The sequence below is a fragment of the Schistocerca gregaria genome, chromosome 6 (assembly GCF_023897955.1).
Source record: "Schistocerca gregaria isolate iqSchGreg1 chromosome 6, iqSchGreg1.2, whole genome shotgun sequence".
In the NCBI taxonomy this organism is placed as follows: domain Eukaryota; kingdom Metazoa; phylum Arthropoda; class Insecta; order Orthoptera; family Acrididae; genus Schistocerca; species Schistocerca gregaria.
Window position 1 is genome coordinate 401846929 of NC_064925.1, and position 17145 is coordinate 401864073.

Genomic DNA, 17145 nt, shown 5'->3' on the forward strand with positions numbered 1-17145 from the left:
AGCGATGATGTCAGTCCCAGATCTAAGGTGTGTGGCAGAAACTAAAAGAGGAATACCAACAGCACAGCCTCGTCACTGGGGAAAGGAAAATAGACAAAGATGCAGAAGGAACATTGAGGTGGCAGGAAGAGTAAACAACAGAAGGGGAAAGGAGGGAGGGGTGAGACCAGGGTGCGCATCAGAGGCACTAAGCACTGCGAGTAGGTGGCACTGCCGTCGAATCATCCATATCTCCACACCGACCAGGGTGTACATCAGAGGTGCTAAGCAGTGCGAGTAGCTGGCACTGCCATCGAATCATCCATATCTCCAAACCATACCATGAACATGACTGAGGCCAATACTAGAGAAAGAAGATCCAAAAAAAAATGGGAACAAAACAGCACAAAAGACCAAACAAAACATAAGATGGGGGCAGGGGGGAGACAAACTAATTACAGCCGGTACATGTGGAACCATGAATTTCACAATGTATTGTGAATGATACAGATTGGAACAGTTTATGCAGCACATCCTTCAAATCCACGAGCCTTCTGGATTATAACTTGGGCATTGCTTTATGTGCAGTTTGATGGACCATGTTGGTAATATTGTGCCATTGCAAAATTTGTAGCAGAAACCCACTGTTTCATGTGCATCTGAGAAAAACACGTTCAAGGATGGAGCAGGTTGCGGTTAAGGTTTTATGACAGTCCGATCCACACACTGGCTCACTGCTGGCTGAAGTAAAATTTCATTTCCACCTGCTACAATGTAGAGGAATGACATCACATTTTGAAAATTCGAGCACAAATGGACTTTATTAATCAGTGTCACCTGCTAGTTCCCATCAGTGACACTAATACACACCTTTAAAACATGTCTCCAGATATCAATAAGTTTAACCCAAACCTCCTTCCACTCGCAATAATTGGCATGTTAGGAATCTCTAACACCTGTATGTATAATCTATCATACTATCCACTATTAGCTGACATTTTTATAAGCTCAATTAGACAGTAGTCTCCTGGCTACAAGCATTTGTTTTGTGGAGACATGGCAGGGAGGACCTAGGTTGTTTTCAGTAACAACTCAATAGAATTAATCCAAAGGTTCAGTTAACCATAGAGGATAAATTTAGGCATATATGGCAGACCAAATTTTCTAGCTGTGCTACTCTTGAAGAAAAGCTGGTACTTTGGGCCTCATAGTATACTGGAAACCCACACACACACACACACAGAGGACATTACCTACATGCAGGTTAAACGTGTCATCCAAAGTTAAGTAATTCACTCTAAAAACATTAAGTGGATAGAGCAAGGAACATCTATGAACTAGAGCTACTCAACGCAGAATTAAAATATCTCAAAGTCACCTGTATAGTTGAAGAATGAGTATTCATCAGCTGACGAAATAAACAAGAATGGTTCAAAAAATACTGTATCATAATGATAAACATCCATGCATCCTCTTCACGTTGCCACAACTAGATAAAATTTTCTAAGTTTTCAAGTCAAATCAACTTGGATAAAACTGAGTTTGCAACAGCTGTTAACTGTCACTATTCTAGGTCTTAAAACTGCTGACTGCCATGACAGGCACAGTGTTTGCCTTGTTTACCCAAGGCAGCAGATGTTTTAGAGGTGTGAATAATTAAAGCATTTGCAAGATAGATAATTAAGCAGCCAGCCACAGCAGTTGTCCACTACATCCCATGAAGTGGACGTGTTGAGGAGGAGGTTCTATTTCTCACAGATTGCATAGGAAACTTAAAATTTTTTATGAAATGGTATATTTTGAGGTAAATACAGATATCCCTACAACAGTAACATGGAATGCCACTCTAATTTTGGTGATATTATAATAGCTACTATACACAGCAGCTCGTGGTCTCGCGGGTAGCGTTCTCGCTTCCCGAGCACGGGGTCCCGGGTTCGATTCCCGGCGGGGTCAGGGATTTTTCACCTGCCTCGTGATGACTGGGTGTTTGTGTCGTCTTCATCATCATCATCAATCATCCCCATTACGGTCGGAGGAAGGCAATGGCAAACCACCTCCACTAGGACCTTGCCTAGTATGGCGGCGCGGGTCTCCCGCGTCGCTCCCCTACGCTCGGTAAACGGAGTATGGGACTCATCATCATCATCACTATACACAGAACATAAATTTGAACATATTTTAGGGGATGCTGAGAGTCAGAAGACAATCAGCCAGCACATGCGCAGTTGTGATAAAATGAGAGGTGCTGGAAGAACTAACACTGTCTACCTGTAAGGTAAGCAAATTATCATTTGCGGGAATTTCAATGTTGATTCCCTGAAAGAGTATGATAGGAAGAATGACCTTTTAGTATTACTCAGTTCTTTCAATTTGAGCTCCGTCATTGATTTTCCTACTCTGATAACAAAGAACAGCAGGACATTGACAGATAACTTTTTTATAGACCAAGATAAGTTTAAGGACATAAATGTTTATCCTGTTGAGAATGGTCTTCAGGTCATGGTGCACAGCTAGTTACATTACCTGGCATAGTTCCATGCAGTATATCAAATCAGAATTTCAAAGCAGTGCGTTCAATTAACAATATAAATACTGCAAACTTTAGGGAAAGCCTAAAGGAGCTAGACTGGGATGAAGTGTATATGGAACCCGATGCAAACTTGAAATATAACTTATTTCACAATACATTTTTAAGGGTATTTGAAAATTGTTTTCCCAAGAAAATAATGAAACATAATTCCAAGAAAACATATAAAAAACCTTGGCTAACTAAAGGAATAAGAATATCTTGCAACCGTAAAAGAGAACTATAACAGCAAGAGGGAGTACTGACCCCGATATTGTTCAATATTATAAAAACTACTGTGCGGTACTAAGAAAAGTTATTAAAAAGTCTAGAAGCATGTGTATCATGTCTGAGATCAGTAACTCTGATAATAAAACTAAAGCAATTTGGAATATTATTGAAAGGGAAACAGGGCAACCAAGAGCAAAGGAAGACTTTAGTGCCATAAAACTGAATGACAAGTGTACTAACAAACAATCTGAAATTGGAAATGTTTTCAATAATCATTTTTTAAATGTTGTGGAGAAAATAAGATCTAGATCTTCACTAGAAGAGGCAAGGCTTCTAATAGAAGAGGCCATACCTGTGCAGTTTGAAAACCCACTGAAAAGTAAAAGCTCTTACGGAATTGATGGCATTTCCAGCAAGATACTTAAAGCTTGTTCCCCACAGATAAGTAGGATTCTCAGCCACGTATGTAATACCTCTTTGGAGCAGGGTGTTTTCCCAGATAGACTGAAATATGCCATTATAAAACCATTGCATAAAAAAGGGGGATACATCGGATGTCAACAACTATCGCCCAATCTCTCTTCTGACAGCTCTATCAAAATTTGAGAAAGTAATGTATTCAAGAGTAGCCTCCCATATTTGTAAAAATAAAGTACTAACAAAATGTCAGTTTGGTTTTCAGAAAGGATTTTCAACAGAAAATGCTATATACGCTTTCACTGGTCAAATATTAAATGCTCTGAATAACCGGACAGCACCCATTGGTATTTTTTGTGATCTCTCAGAGGCCTTTGACTGTGTAAATCATGGAATTCTTTTAGATAAGCTAAATCATTATGGTTTGAGGGGGGCAGTGCACAAATGGTTTAATTCATACTTAACTGGAAGAATGCAGAAAGTTGAAATAAGTGGTTCATGTAATGTTAATACAACAGCTGATTCCTCAAACTGGGGGGGGGGGGGGGGGGGGCTATCAAGCACAGAGTCCCACAGGGTTCGGTCTTAGGTCCTTGACTGCTCTTTATATACATTAATGACTTACCATTCCACATTGATGAAGATGCAAAGTTAGTTATTTTTGCTGATGATACAAGTATAGTAACAACATCCAAAAACCAAGAACTAAGTGATGTAATTATAAATAATGTTTTTCACAAAATTATTAAGTGGTTCTCAGCAAACGAACTCTCTTTAAATTTTGATAAAACACAGTATATACAGTTTCGTACAGTAAATGGCACAACTCCAGTAATAAATATAGACTTTGAACAGAAGTCTGTAGCTAAGGTAGAATTTTCAAAATTTTTAGGTGTGTCCATTGACGAGTGGTTAAACTGGAAGCAACACGTTGATGGTCTGCTGAAACGTCTGAGTTCGGCTACGTATGCTATTAGGGTTATTGCAAATTTTGGTGATAAGAATCTCAGTAAATTAGCTTACTATGCCTACTTTCATTCACTGCTTTCGTATGCTATAATATTATGGGGTAATCTAATCTAACACCAAGAGCCACACTGCAGTCACAATGCCTACTACACGCTCATATTCTTACGGCTTGCTTCACTGGCGACATAGCTCAGTTTGGCAACATGCAGAAACAGTCCATACTAAACCTAAGTCAGCCAATACTTCAATCACTCCAAGGAAGCGCAAATTGTGCATACTATAATATATCATCAACCTGAATGTAACATCTGTCTTCTTATGGAGGAATATGTAAACTTTTTTGCTATTAAATGGGAAGTTGCCGAACTTTCTGTAGTGATGATGAGAAACGACAGCACAGTGTAAAACTAGCTTTATACATTTTATTCTGTGACAGTGTTGACAAATGAGAAGCAGGTTTAACATAATGAAGTTCTTATTGACTGACATTGTATTCGTATGGGGGCTCAAAGCACGAGTATAGAAGTTCGAAGCACAGTTCAGCCATCCTGTTTTAGGTTCTTCATGATTTCCCTTGACTAGTCGGCTTCGTGCAAATGACAATAGTTCTATCACAGGCCACAGCCAACCACTAGTTCCATTTTTGTCCAGATAACCATCCAAATATATAAAGGTCCCTGTACATATAAATTGCTTTTTGTACTCTAGACAAATTTCACCATAACATCGTTTTTTCTTATTTGATAAAAACATCTGAATTTCCTCCCTGCGTTAGGATTTCATGACTGACGGCCGTCTATGTGGTTCTTTGTATTTTCTGGGCGTCGTGTATTGGACCATCAAATTAGTAGAATTATCAGTATCTAGAAGTTTGGAGTTAATCAGTTTCATTTCAATGACAGTTCCATTCTGACTACGATATATATCGGTGGCCTAATGGCGAATTTGTTCAAGCTCACTATTGCGTTTAGGACAATCTCTATTTTCTGGTGTTTCAACTAACCTGTTAACATGGCTTAAACCTGATGTTTAATTCGACATTTAACGAGGTACGGCATTAAACAGAACGCCTATTAAGAAACGTTGAATCGATGGCTTATGGAATTAGTTGAAGTTTCTCACCCTGCGTTATTAGGGAGCCGAAAATTACAAACAACCCTGCACGGCGTTCGCGAGTTTCCACATTATTTTGCAATATGCTGACGCTTACACCAAGATGCGTGTTTATGAAGCCAGCTTGCTAACGTTATAACAGTCGTTATTCGCAGACGATGATACTTCTAGAAACTCACCAATTTCATAACAAACATTACATTCGTTCCGAACACATACTTACTCTAGCACCGTCTTTAAGCATCTGCGCCATTCCTGGCGCTTTGGGAACATGTAAGGCCATGATTAAATGATAAATACAATCAACAACGTGCTTCAAGAGAAATATTGCCGTAAATGGCAATGTACGGACCACACACGCTTCTGACACAGGACTACACCGAAACACTACCAAAGACTTTCGCCGAAAGTTAATACACACGAAAGTAAGAGGAAACACATTTACACACTTCTGCCACAGTCTCTTCTGCCAAGCTACCAACTTGCACCAAAGTTCAGCCTAAATTTCAGTGGCGCCAGTCCATTGTACCTAGATAAGATAAACCAATCTATAGTTTACGTTTCATTTAACATTATTTTGGCTGATCAGCAATCTTCAAAAATCCATCCTTGAGTTTCTTATAAAAAAGAATTCATACATGTACACTAAAACACGAAATAAGTGATACGTGAATATATTAGCAGAATAAGAGCAAGCGAGGGTAAGCAAACAATAGAATATAGATCATAAATTTTCTAAAACTTTCTAATATTTTCTATATGATTTCTCAGTCACATTTAACATATAAAAAAATCTTTACAAATTGCTACCAGTACCAGTACCTTAACTACCATCTTCAGACCACATGTACTATTATAAATGCAACTAACAGTGTATGACATCACTTTATCGCCCATAACATTCTTATTCTAAATGTCCAAGTAAAATGTGTAGTATTCAGCCACACTATCTGTACTACCGCTGACCATCAAACTTCCCAGACATGAAGATTTTTGAGCTTATCTGGGATGCCTTGCAACGTGCTGTTCAGAAGAGTTCTCCAACCTCGTACTCTTGCGGATTTATGGACAGCCCTACAGGATTCATGGTGTCAGTACCCTCCAGCAGTACTTCCGACATTAGTCGAGTCCATGTCACGTCGTGTTGAGGCACTTCTGCGTGCTCGCGGGGATCCTAACGATATTAGGCAGATGTATTAATTTCTTTGGTTTTCATTGTATGCACTATTGGCCATTAAAATTTTTACACCAGCAAGATTACGTGCCACAGACGCGAAATTTAAGCGACAGGAAGAAGATGCTATGTTATGCAAATGATTAGCTTTTCAGAACATTCACACAAGTTGGCGCCGGTGGCGACACCTACAACGTGTTGACATGAGGAAAGTTTCTAACCGATTTCTCATACACAAACAACAGTTGACCGGCGTTGCCTCGTGATGCCTCGTGTAAGGACGAGAAATACGTACCATCACGTTTCCGACTTGTGATAAAGGTCGGATTGTCGCCTATCGCGATTGCGGTTTGTCGTATCGCCACATTGCTGCTCGCGTTGGACCAGATGACAGCAGAATATGGAATCGGTGGGTTCAGGAGGGTAATACGGAACGCTGTGCTGGATCCGAACGGCCTCGTATCGCTACCAGTCGAGATGACAGGCATCTTATCCACATGGCTGTAGCATATCGTGCAGCCATGTCTCGATCCCTGTGTCAACAGATGGGGACATTTGCAAGACAACAACCATCTGCACGAACAGTTCGGCGACGTTTGCAGCAGCATGGACTATCAGCTCGTAGACCATGGCAGCGGTTACCCTTGACGCTGCATCACAGACAGGAGCGCCTGCGATGGTCTACTCAACGACGAACCTGTGTGCACGAAGGGGAAAACGTCATTTTTTTCGGATGAATCCAGGTTCTGTTTACAGCATCATGATGGTCGCACCTGTGTTTGGCGACATCGCAGTGAACGCACATTGGAAGCGTGTATTCCTCATCACTATACTGGTGTATCACCCGGTGTGATGGTTTGGGGTGCCATTGGTTACACGTCTCGGTCATCTCTTGTTCGCATTGACGGCACTTTGAACAGTTCACGTTACATTTCAGACGTGTTACGACCCGTGGCTCTAACCTTCATTTGATCCCTCCGAAACCCTACATTTCAGCAGGATAATGCAGGTCCTGTACGGGCCTTTCTGGATACAGAAAATGTTCGGCTGCTGCCCTGGCCAGCACATTCTCTAGATATCTCACCAATTGAAAACGTTTGGTCAATGGTGGCCGAGCAGCTGGCTAGTCACAATACGCCAGTCACTACTCTTGATGGACTGAGGTATCATGTTGAAGCTCCATGGGCATCTGTACCTGTACACGCCATCCAAGCTCTGTTTGACTCAATGCCCAGGCGTATCAAGATCGTTATTACGGCCAGAGGAGGTTTGTCTGGGTACTGATTTCTCTGGATCTATGCACCCAAATTACGTGAAAATGTAATAACATGTCAGTTCTAGTATAATAATTTGTCCATTGAATACCCGTTTATCATTTGCATTTCTTCTTGGTGTAGCAATTTTAATGGCCAGTAGTGTATGTATAGATTTCAAGTACAGTTTTTAAGGCAAATCTCTGTTTGCACTTACTGACTGTAACGAAAATAATCCCACAGAACATTCAATTTAGAAAATTTGTATGACGCTGTACATGCTCCTTGTTTCAATTACTGTCACAGATAGTGTAGCTGCACATGACAGATTTTGCCTAAGGATTTTAAAATAAGAATGTTGTGGGTGATGCAGCGATGTTGTAAACTGCTAGTTGCACATGCAATAAATACTACATGGTGCAAATTTCTGTTTGCAGTTACTGCCTGTAATGAAAATAATTACATAGACGTTTCATAGTATATACATACAGCGCTGTAAAGGCTCTATGTTTCAATTGTTATCACAGAAAGGGATTGTTGAATATAACAGATTTTACCTGAAATTGTAGGATTCAGTTTTCTTTCACATCAAGAATTTCTAATTGTTCAGCTTCTGTATCTGATTAACAAGTTTTCCTATCTAAGTTGACATTCACTATCTGCTCAGTGTTACGTTGTGCTAATTCAAGATCAGCTGGCTGGGATTATTTAATTGCCCCTTGAATGATGGTATGTGTTGCCACCAGTTGGGCGTTTCCTATGCCATTATCGTCAATTGGATTAATGTTTGGGGTGCTGTTTCTGCAGTCGCACTTTGATTTTTCAATGAATTACACGTCATGGGCCTTCAGGACTTCGCAATATCCAACAAAGATAACTTTCTTGGATTTGTCTTCTACGTTCGTTAGTTTTTCTTTCAGTATATGTAAAAACGTTCTAAATGACTGTCATTTATTACATGATCCCTCCATAGTTTTTCTAGGGTAACATTTTGAACTGTTTTCATTGGAGATCGATTCTTAAGATAAACTGCTGTGTTAACGACTTCAGGCCAGAAATTGTTTGCTCGATCCTGCACCAGTCAACTCTGACTTGTTTTTCCAACAGTCATCTGACACAGGAGTTCCGCAACTCCATTTTGTTCTGATGTGTAAGAAATTGTCGTTTCAAGTAGAATTCCATTCACCTTCAACAATGACTTCATAAGCTGATTTACAAACTCATTTCTATTACCTGTTCGAAATATGCTAATTTTGCGACCAGTTTAATTGTTTACTCATGTTCTGAACTCAATGAAAGTACCACAGACTTCTTTTGTTGATTTCAGTATGTAGTCAAATGGCTTTCTTGATATATAGTCCACAAAACTAAGATATTGATTGGTCACAATGGTCATCAATTACTTTGTTTACAAATTGTACACTAAGGGCATTCTGAAGAAAGGAAGGAAAATTAACGTTTAACATCTCATTGACATCCAAGTCATTAGAGACAGTCAGTATGTTCTCAGTTATTTTAGTGATTACATCATCTATAATAGTATCTAGTGTATATATACATCATTTTGGCCTCTTTATGTGCTTCTGCAGGTTGAATGAGCTTAATATATCAAGGCAACTTCTTGCACAAACATTTCCTCTCATCATATAAATATTAAAGTCACCTGTTACTATCGAAAATTGAATTCTCTGGTACTTTTGCTTAGCAATACCTGAAATTCACTCTTGAGCTTGGTAAGCAGTGTATTTCTAGAAAACATTTTTTCCTGAGAGCTTTATTTGAATGGCTGTTCATTCAGTCACTAGTTCTGCATGGTTAGATATTTGGTATGCAGTACATTCTATTATGTTACTCTCAACATATACAGCTACATCACTACTTTTGTGATTACTTCTACAATAATAGGCCATTTTATACCCTTGTAGATTACACAGCGTAATTTCTTTTTCTTTTAGCCCAAGCTCCATCTTAACAAGAAAGTTTTGCATCTCGGTAGCTTCATCTGATTTATTGAAAGTACATTGTACATTTTGGTGAAGTGCTATAAATTTAGAACCTTTATCAGATTTTTCTGTAAACTACAGTGAATGTCTCTGTAAAAGAGGTATGCTTGTGTAGACTTTTGTAACACAGAGATGGACCCTTACACCAGTGTCTAAACATTAATTATGTTACAAAATATATTATTTGTACTAATATCGCTTATGTTGTGTGCTTCCCTTCCTTCTGCCTTCAGTCAAAAAATTATTCAAACTAGCAGGCTGCACTATTTTCCTAATTCATACAATATTTTGATTGTGTTTTTTCTACATTGGATGTCACCTCTCCCTTTGCTTGTACTACTGTACCCAATGTTGATACTGCAGGTTTTGTAGTTATGCTGATGCCTGCTCAAATGTTTCTGATGTTGATAACTACTCAGTTATTTCTGTAGAGACTGGGTCTGATACTCCTACATATGCAAACCCCTATATCACTGTAACCTGACTGGCACTGCCATCTTTACTCTTAAAGCCAACTAGAAAACTTTAACAGAAAAGTCGAATACGCAAGATACAAACAAACCCCATACAACCTGCAGAAAAATTTGTAATCAAATTGATCACTCAGATGATGACGTGGTATGTTGCAGGTACACTGATGCTGTAGCTGTGCCTGGAGATTTCGTCAGAGACTGCTACAATGGCAATATCTCTCCATTAACATATCCAAAGGCCCAAGCACAAACTTTCACTAGTGGCACAAACCACCCAGCAGCACTTCTAACCACCCGAAGTAGTGCAGGGTTTTTTCCCCTGACGTTTATCCCTCTGTCCTTAAAACCACTACCCTTCAATTGCTTTCTGTCAGGTAGATTAGATTAGATTAATACTAGTTCCATGGATCATAAATATGATATTTCATAAAGGTGTGGAATGAGTCAAATTTTCCAATACATGACATACTTAAGTTAATTTAACAACATAATTAAGTTAATATAGCAACTATTTTACTTTGTTGGGGGGTTTTTACTTTTTTATATTTTAATTTGTTTTTCTTCATTTATATCTAAAAATTCCTCTATGGAGTAGAAGGAGTTGTCATTCAGAAATTCTTCTAATTTCTTCTTAAACACTTGTTGGTTATCTGTCAGACTTTTGGTACTATTTGGTAAGTGACCAAAGACTTTAGTGACAGTATAATTCACCCCTTTCTGTGCCAAAGTTAGATTCAATCTTGAATAGTGAAGATCATCCTTACTCCTAGTATTGTAGTTATGCACACTGCCATTACTTTTGAATTGGGTTTGGTTGTTAATAACAAATTTCATAAGAGAGTACATATACAGAGAAGCTACTGTGAATATCCCTAGATCCTTAAATAAATGTCTGCAGGATGATCTTGGGTGGACTCCAGCTATTATTCCGATTACACACTTTTGTGCAGTAAATACTTTATTCCCCAGTGATGAATTACCACAAAATATGATGCCATATACAAGCAATGACTGAAAATAGGCTTAGTAAGCTAATTTACTAAGATGTTTATCACTAAAATTTGCAATGACCCTTGTTGCATAAGAAGCTGAACTCAAACGTTTCAGCAGATCATCAATGTGTTTCTTCCAATTTAATCTCTCATTAATGGACACACCTAAAAATTTTGAATATTCTACCTTAGCTATATGCTTCTGATTAAGGTCTATATTTATTACTGGCATCATACCATTTACTGTATGGAACTGTATGTACTGTGTCTTATCAAAATTCAGTGATAGTCTGTTTACAAGGAACCACTTAGTAATTTTCTGAAAGACATTATTGACAATTTCATCAGTTAATTGTTGTTTGTCAGGTGTGATTACTATACTTGATCATCAGCAAAAAGAACTAACTTTGCCTCTTCATGAATATAGAATGGCAAGTCATTAATATATATTAAGAACAACAAAGGGCCCAAGACCAACCCTTGTACAACCCCATTCTTGATAGTTCCCCAGTTTGAGGAATGTGCTGATCTTTGCATATTATGAGAACTGCTTATTTCAACTTCCTGCACTCTTCCAGTTAGGTACGAATTAAACCATTTGTGCACTGTCCCACTCGTGCCACAATACTTGAGCTTGTCTAGCAGAATTTCATAATTTACACAATCAAAAGCCTTTGAGAGATTACAAAAAATCCCAATGGGTGGTGTTCGGTTATTCAGATCATTCAAAATTTGATTGGTGAAAGCATATATGGCATTTTCTGTTGAAAAACCTTTCTGGAAACTAAACAGACATTTTGTTAGTACTTCATTTTTACAGATTTGTGAAGCTACTCTCGAATACATTACTTTCTCAAAAATTTTTGGATAAAGCTGTTAGAAGGGAGAATGGACGGTAATTGTTGACATTAGATGTATCCCCTTTTTATGCAGTAGCATATTTCAGTCTATCAGGGAAAATGCCCTGTTCCAGAGAGCTATTACACAGGGGGCTGAGAATCTTACTTATCTGTTGAGAACAAGCTTTTAGTATTTTGTGGAAATGCCATCAATTCCATGTTAGTTTTTGCTTTTAAGCAAGTTTATTATTTTCCTAATTTCAGAGGGAGAAGTGGGTGAGATTTCAATTGTATCAAATTGAATAGGTATGGCCTCTTCCATTAACAGTCTAGCATCTTCTAATGAACACCTGGATCCTACTATATCCACAACATTTAGAAAATGATTATTAAAAATATTGTCAACTTCTGAGTTTTTGTATGTAAAGTTTTCATTCAATTTGATGGTAATACTGTCTTCCTGTGCTCTTGGTTGACATGTTTCTCTTTAACTATATTTCCAAATTGTTTTAATTTTATTATCAGAGTTGCTGATTTCAGACATGATACACATACTTCTGGATTTTTTAATGACTTTTCTTAATTCAACACAGTAGTTTTTATAATGTTTGATAGTTTCTGGGTCACTACTCTTTCTTGCTGTCAGATACATTTCCCTTTTCCGGTTACAAGGTATTTTTAAACCCTTAGTAAGACATGGCTTGTTACATGGTTTCTTACGAGTATATTTAACTATTTTCTTGGTGAAGCAGCTTTCAAATGCATTTACAAAAGAGTCATGAAATAAATTATATTTTAAATTGGCATCAGGTTCGTGGTACACCTCATCCCAGTCTAACTGCTGTAGGCTTTCCCTGAAATTTACAATTGTTAAATCGTTGACTGAACGTACTACTTTAAAGGGGTGTTTAGTACTGCTGAATGGAGCTATGTCATATATTGTAACTAGCTGTGCGCCATGATAAGAAAGACCATTCTCAACAGGCTGAGCATTTATCTGGTTAAACTTATCTTGGTCTATAAAGAATTTATCCATCAGTGAGCTGCTATCCTTTACCACCCGAGTAGGAAAATCAATAACGGGTGTCAAACTGAAAGAACCGAGTAATGCTTCAAGGTCATTTTTCCTATTACCCTCTTTCAGAGAATCTCCATTGAAGTACCCACATATAACAATTTGCTTCCCCCTGTCTGACAGATAGCTCAACAAGGAGTCCAAATTTTTCAGAAATAGATGAAAATTTCCCAGTGGGGACCAATAAACAGATACAATTATAAATGTGCCTTTATTTAATTTAAGCTCACAGGCACATGCTTCTATATGTTTCTCTACACAAAGCTTTTTTGTTTCTATACTTTTTGCGCAATGATAACTTTTCACATATATGGCAACTCCTCCTTTCTCCATATTTTCTCTAATTACATATGCAGAGAGCTTATATCCACTTACATTTACCTTATCGATATCAGTAACAATGTGATGCTCAGACAGGCATAGTATATCTATTTCATCCTCAGATTCTAAATCTTCTAAACAAACCAGAAGCTCATCTATGTCCTAAATGGGACCGAATTAGTGTGTGACTGTGCTCACATTGAAATTCCCCCTTTCGAAAATTATGTGTGATGAAACGTCCCCATTGGAAAATTATGAATTATTATGCTGGTAAACTTTTACATTATTTGATTTTCAAACAGCTGAGCAAAACTGAACGTACTCAGACATTTCTCACTTACCTCACAAAAATCTACTTTACTCGAATTTGATATATATATATATATATATATATATATATATATATATATATATATATATATATATATATCAGCTCATGACATCAAGTATTACAAATTTCCTTTATCTGATGGACACACATCCTGATCGTCCGCTCTCAAAACTCTGACATCTGTCTCCCCACATCCATCACTGCTGGCCGCTCACCTACAACTGCACAACGCTAGGTGCTGTCCACATCCAACTGCCCAACACTACACAAGCGAATATCCCAACAATGAGTGCAATCAGCCACAGACTGCTCACAGTGCAGTCAGTGATTTTCATACAGAGCATTATGTGGCGTTACCAACATAAAAACCTAAATATCCTATTTACATAGCCCCACGCTCTGCACAAAAAATTTTACAAATTGTTTTGGGTAATGGCCACTACATATTTGTTAATTTTTTTATATTAACACTAATAAATATACCAAATGCACACACTTATCGACACACTGTTGGTCAAAAGCAAAAATTTTCCACTGTCTAAAAAGACAGTCTTGATCATTCATCACAGTAGTAATTACGCTGCACAAAGTCTGACCAGTAAAAGAAAATGCACACGGAAGTAGTGAATTTCCATGCAACCTTGAAGAAGTAGTGTTGTCCTTCCAATGGCAAGATAGTGCCAACTCTTTACATGCAGGCAGGTAATGGGCCACAACAGAGCGAAGCCACAGTAGAATGAGTCGAAGGTTTGAAGAATATTGGTAGGTAGGTCTCCACAGAGAAGATGCACTGTATTCCTGGTAGAGATCATGGTATTGGTGGGCCATCAAAGGTGCAGACCCACTGTAGTCCTTGTAGAGATGGCTAGCAGTGGTCCGTTGTGACTGTGAGGGCGCACAATCACTGTCAAAGAGTCTTGTGGATAATATAGAAAGTCCATGAACCACCACTTACACAATCACAAATAAAATTTTTGAAATGTCCTTAAAACCAGCAATGCTGTTAACCAGTCCCTTGCTGAATTATCAACACACGTGCAAGCACTAACAATCCCTTTTTTTTAACTACTCACATATTGTGCTTATACTATGACCAACAGAAATGTGTGCAGTGAAATGAAACTTAATTTGAAGAACTGGTGTCATTTACAATTTTATGGCATGAGAATCAATTACAAAGGTACAGAAAACGTCATCAAAGAATATAATAATACAGATAACATTTTTAGTAATACAGGCTTTACAAAAGAATAGAAATAAACATATACATATGTATTACAGGAATTATGACATAAGTAAAGAAATAAAAAATGAGAAGAGCTTTCGAAACATTAACTTCACATATGAGCATTAAAACAGAACAGAATAAATAATGTCTTAATATCTTTACAGAGTAAATAACATATTATTAATGCAAATTACATTAGAAGATAACAGTATTCCTCATCATAGTGAATGAAGCTGAGTATTAGAAAAAGTCTACCACGTACCTCTTATCAGATAAACACATAAAGACAGAAAGAACACAAATATACAATGTTACACAAACATATAGCGGAATAACACAAAAGGAAAGGGCAGGGTTTGTTTTCAGTATGACATTTGGTACTACAGTGTTTGTTCTATTTCATTTGCAAACAAAACTTTCTTAATTCTTGGATATCTCCCTTAGTTCATCATTATTCCCAAGAAGTCCTATCTATAACTGTTATCCCTAAACCCTAATTTTTTGTTCATATCCTGTTTCAAAATAATTTTTCTTCATTGCACACTACTTTCTTTCACAAACTTCTTTTTGTGTAACTCCTCAATGCATTTCTTCAGATTCGTTGCAACTCCTTCTCTTATATAGCCTACACCACCTAAAGCTAACTTAGCTCTTCTAAGCTCAGATTAATAAACTAAGGGACAAGGCAATTCAGCAGCACAAAACAATTAGCACAAACAGCAATGACAAAAAATTTAAATTAGCAAAGCAAGCAGCATTATATCTAAACTAGCAAAGCAAATGCAATATTAGCCAATGTGCAGCAACTAGAAAAATAAATCAGTAGTAAAGCTGGCTTAATACAATGTAAAATTCAGTAGGACAATGCCTAACAAACAGCAGCAGCAAATTCAATAACTTATACCTAAACATGACAAAGCTCAAGCACAAAAAATATTACAGTACAGATAGGAAAATTCTAATACCTATGTCACATCTTCACACTAGAGTGATGTATCACAATAACTTACTCTACCAAAGAAGTTACCAAATCTCTGAAAAAATTATGTATGCAATTCCTGTGAAGGGAAATGTCTATATGTGCTTCATTTTCTAAGAATGTAGATCATAAAATTATTCTTTACTGGGTCTGTAGACAGAAAACTTTTCTATTACTACATCTATTAAATTTTATTTTAACCACTGCTGCAGTGCAGCTAGAAACTAGATATTAAACAAAATGAACAAATATTTACATAAAGCAAGGCATCAAATGTCATTCACTAGTCGTATGGCATTTCATAAGGCAATAAAATATCTTTCAATTAGAAAGACATTAGTCATAATGCAGTGTAGAGACATATAATATCTGTCATCGTTTTATATGCATTCCAGTAAATATCAGGAAGTACGAGCTCCAAAGTGTAATCATATGTTTTCAAGTTTGAGCGTGTCGTATTTGCAATGCTTTCTACAAAGAGATGTCAATAGCGAAGTTAATGGCCTCTTTTTCTCCAGCCAATGGCTTTTTTTCCAGGCGACTTTCGCGCAGCTAGGCGCCCACAACGCATTACATCAAGGTCACTTACCTTCATTACCTAAAGATTTGCGACAGCAGTTTCCGCAACAGTGACAGTTTGATACCAATAACATTTCACAGGTCGAAAAATTACAGTAGAAATGTGTAGAAACGAAATAGTAGTGTTGTGACACTCACATTCATGCATGTACACATTTCGTAACTTTTTAAGTACAATTCTTGGTTTCCAACATCCTTTTCACAAGTCAGAGTCCCTAACCACTATTCATCATTCATATATATATAAACACATAATCACATTCCTCACGTACCATCATCTTATTGATCATAAACATATCTCACCAGCATAATACACATCGTTGTCGTAACAACCTCATCATAACAGATCAATCACACCTCAAAATCGTCGCAGCTTCTTTCAATAATTTCAAAACCTTCAAAAAAATGCTCTCTGCTCGTTTCAGTAAAGTCATCTACCTCAAACGTACTTAAAAAATCATGATCACATACCAAATACATCATTCAAAGCTCACATAGTATCACAATAGTCCCGAAACAAATGAAGTGTTCACAAAGTACAGACAAAATACAGTTTCGTAAGTATGAATTAATTTCACTGTGTAAGTATGTAAATTTGTGTCACTGACATAGTAAAGAAA

General features: G+C 37.4%; 1 protein-coding gene across 1 annotated transcript in view; it reads right to left on the reverse strand.

Moving 5' to 3' along the window:
- The window catches only part of LOC126277995 (T-complex protein 1 subunit theta), a 90758-nt gene extending 85008 nt beyond the window's left edge, over nucleotides 1-5750 (reverse strand). The window contains exon 1 of the mRNA XM_049977669.1: nucleotides 5502-5750. Within this exon, the coding sequence (XP_049833626.1) occupies nucleotides 5502-5561 (60 nt within the window). The 5' untranslated portion in view covers nucleotides 5562-5750. The remainder of the gene's footprint in view (nucleotides 1-5501) is intronic.
- Between the last annotated feature and the right edge of the window lie 11395 nt (nucleotides 5751-17145).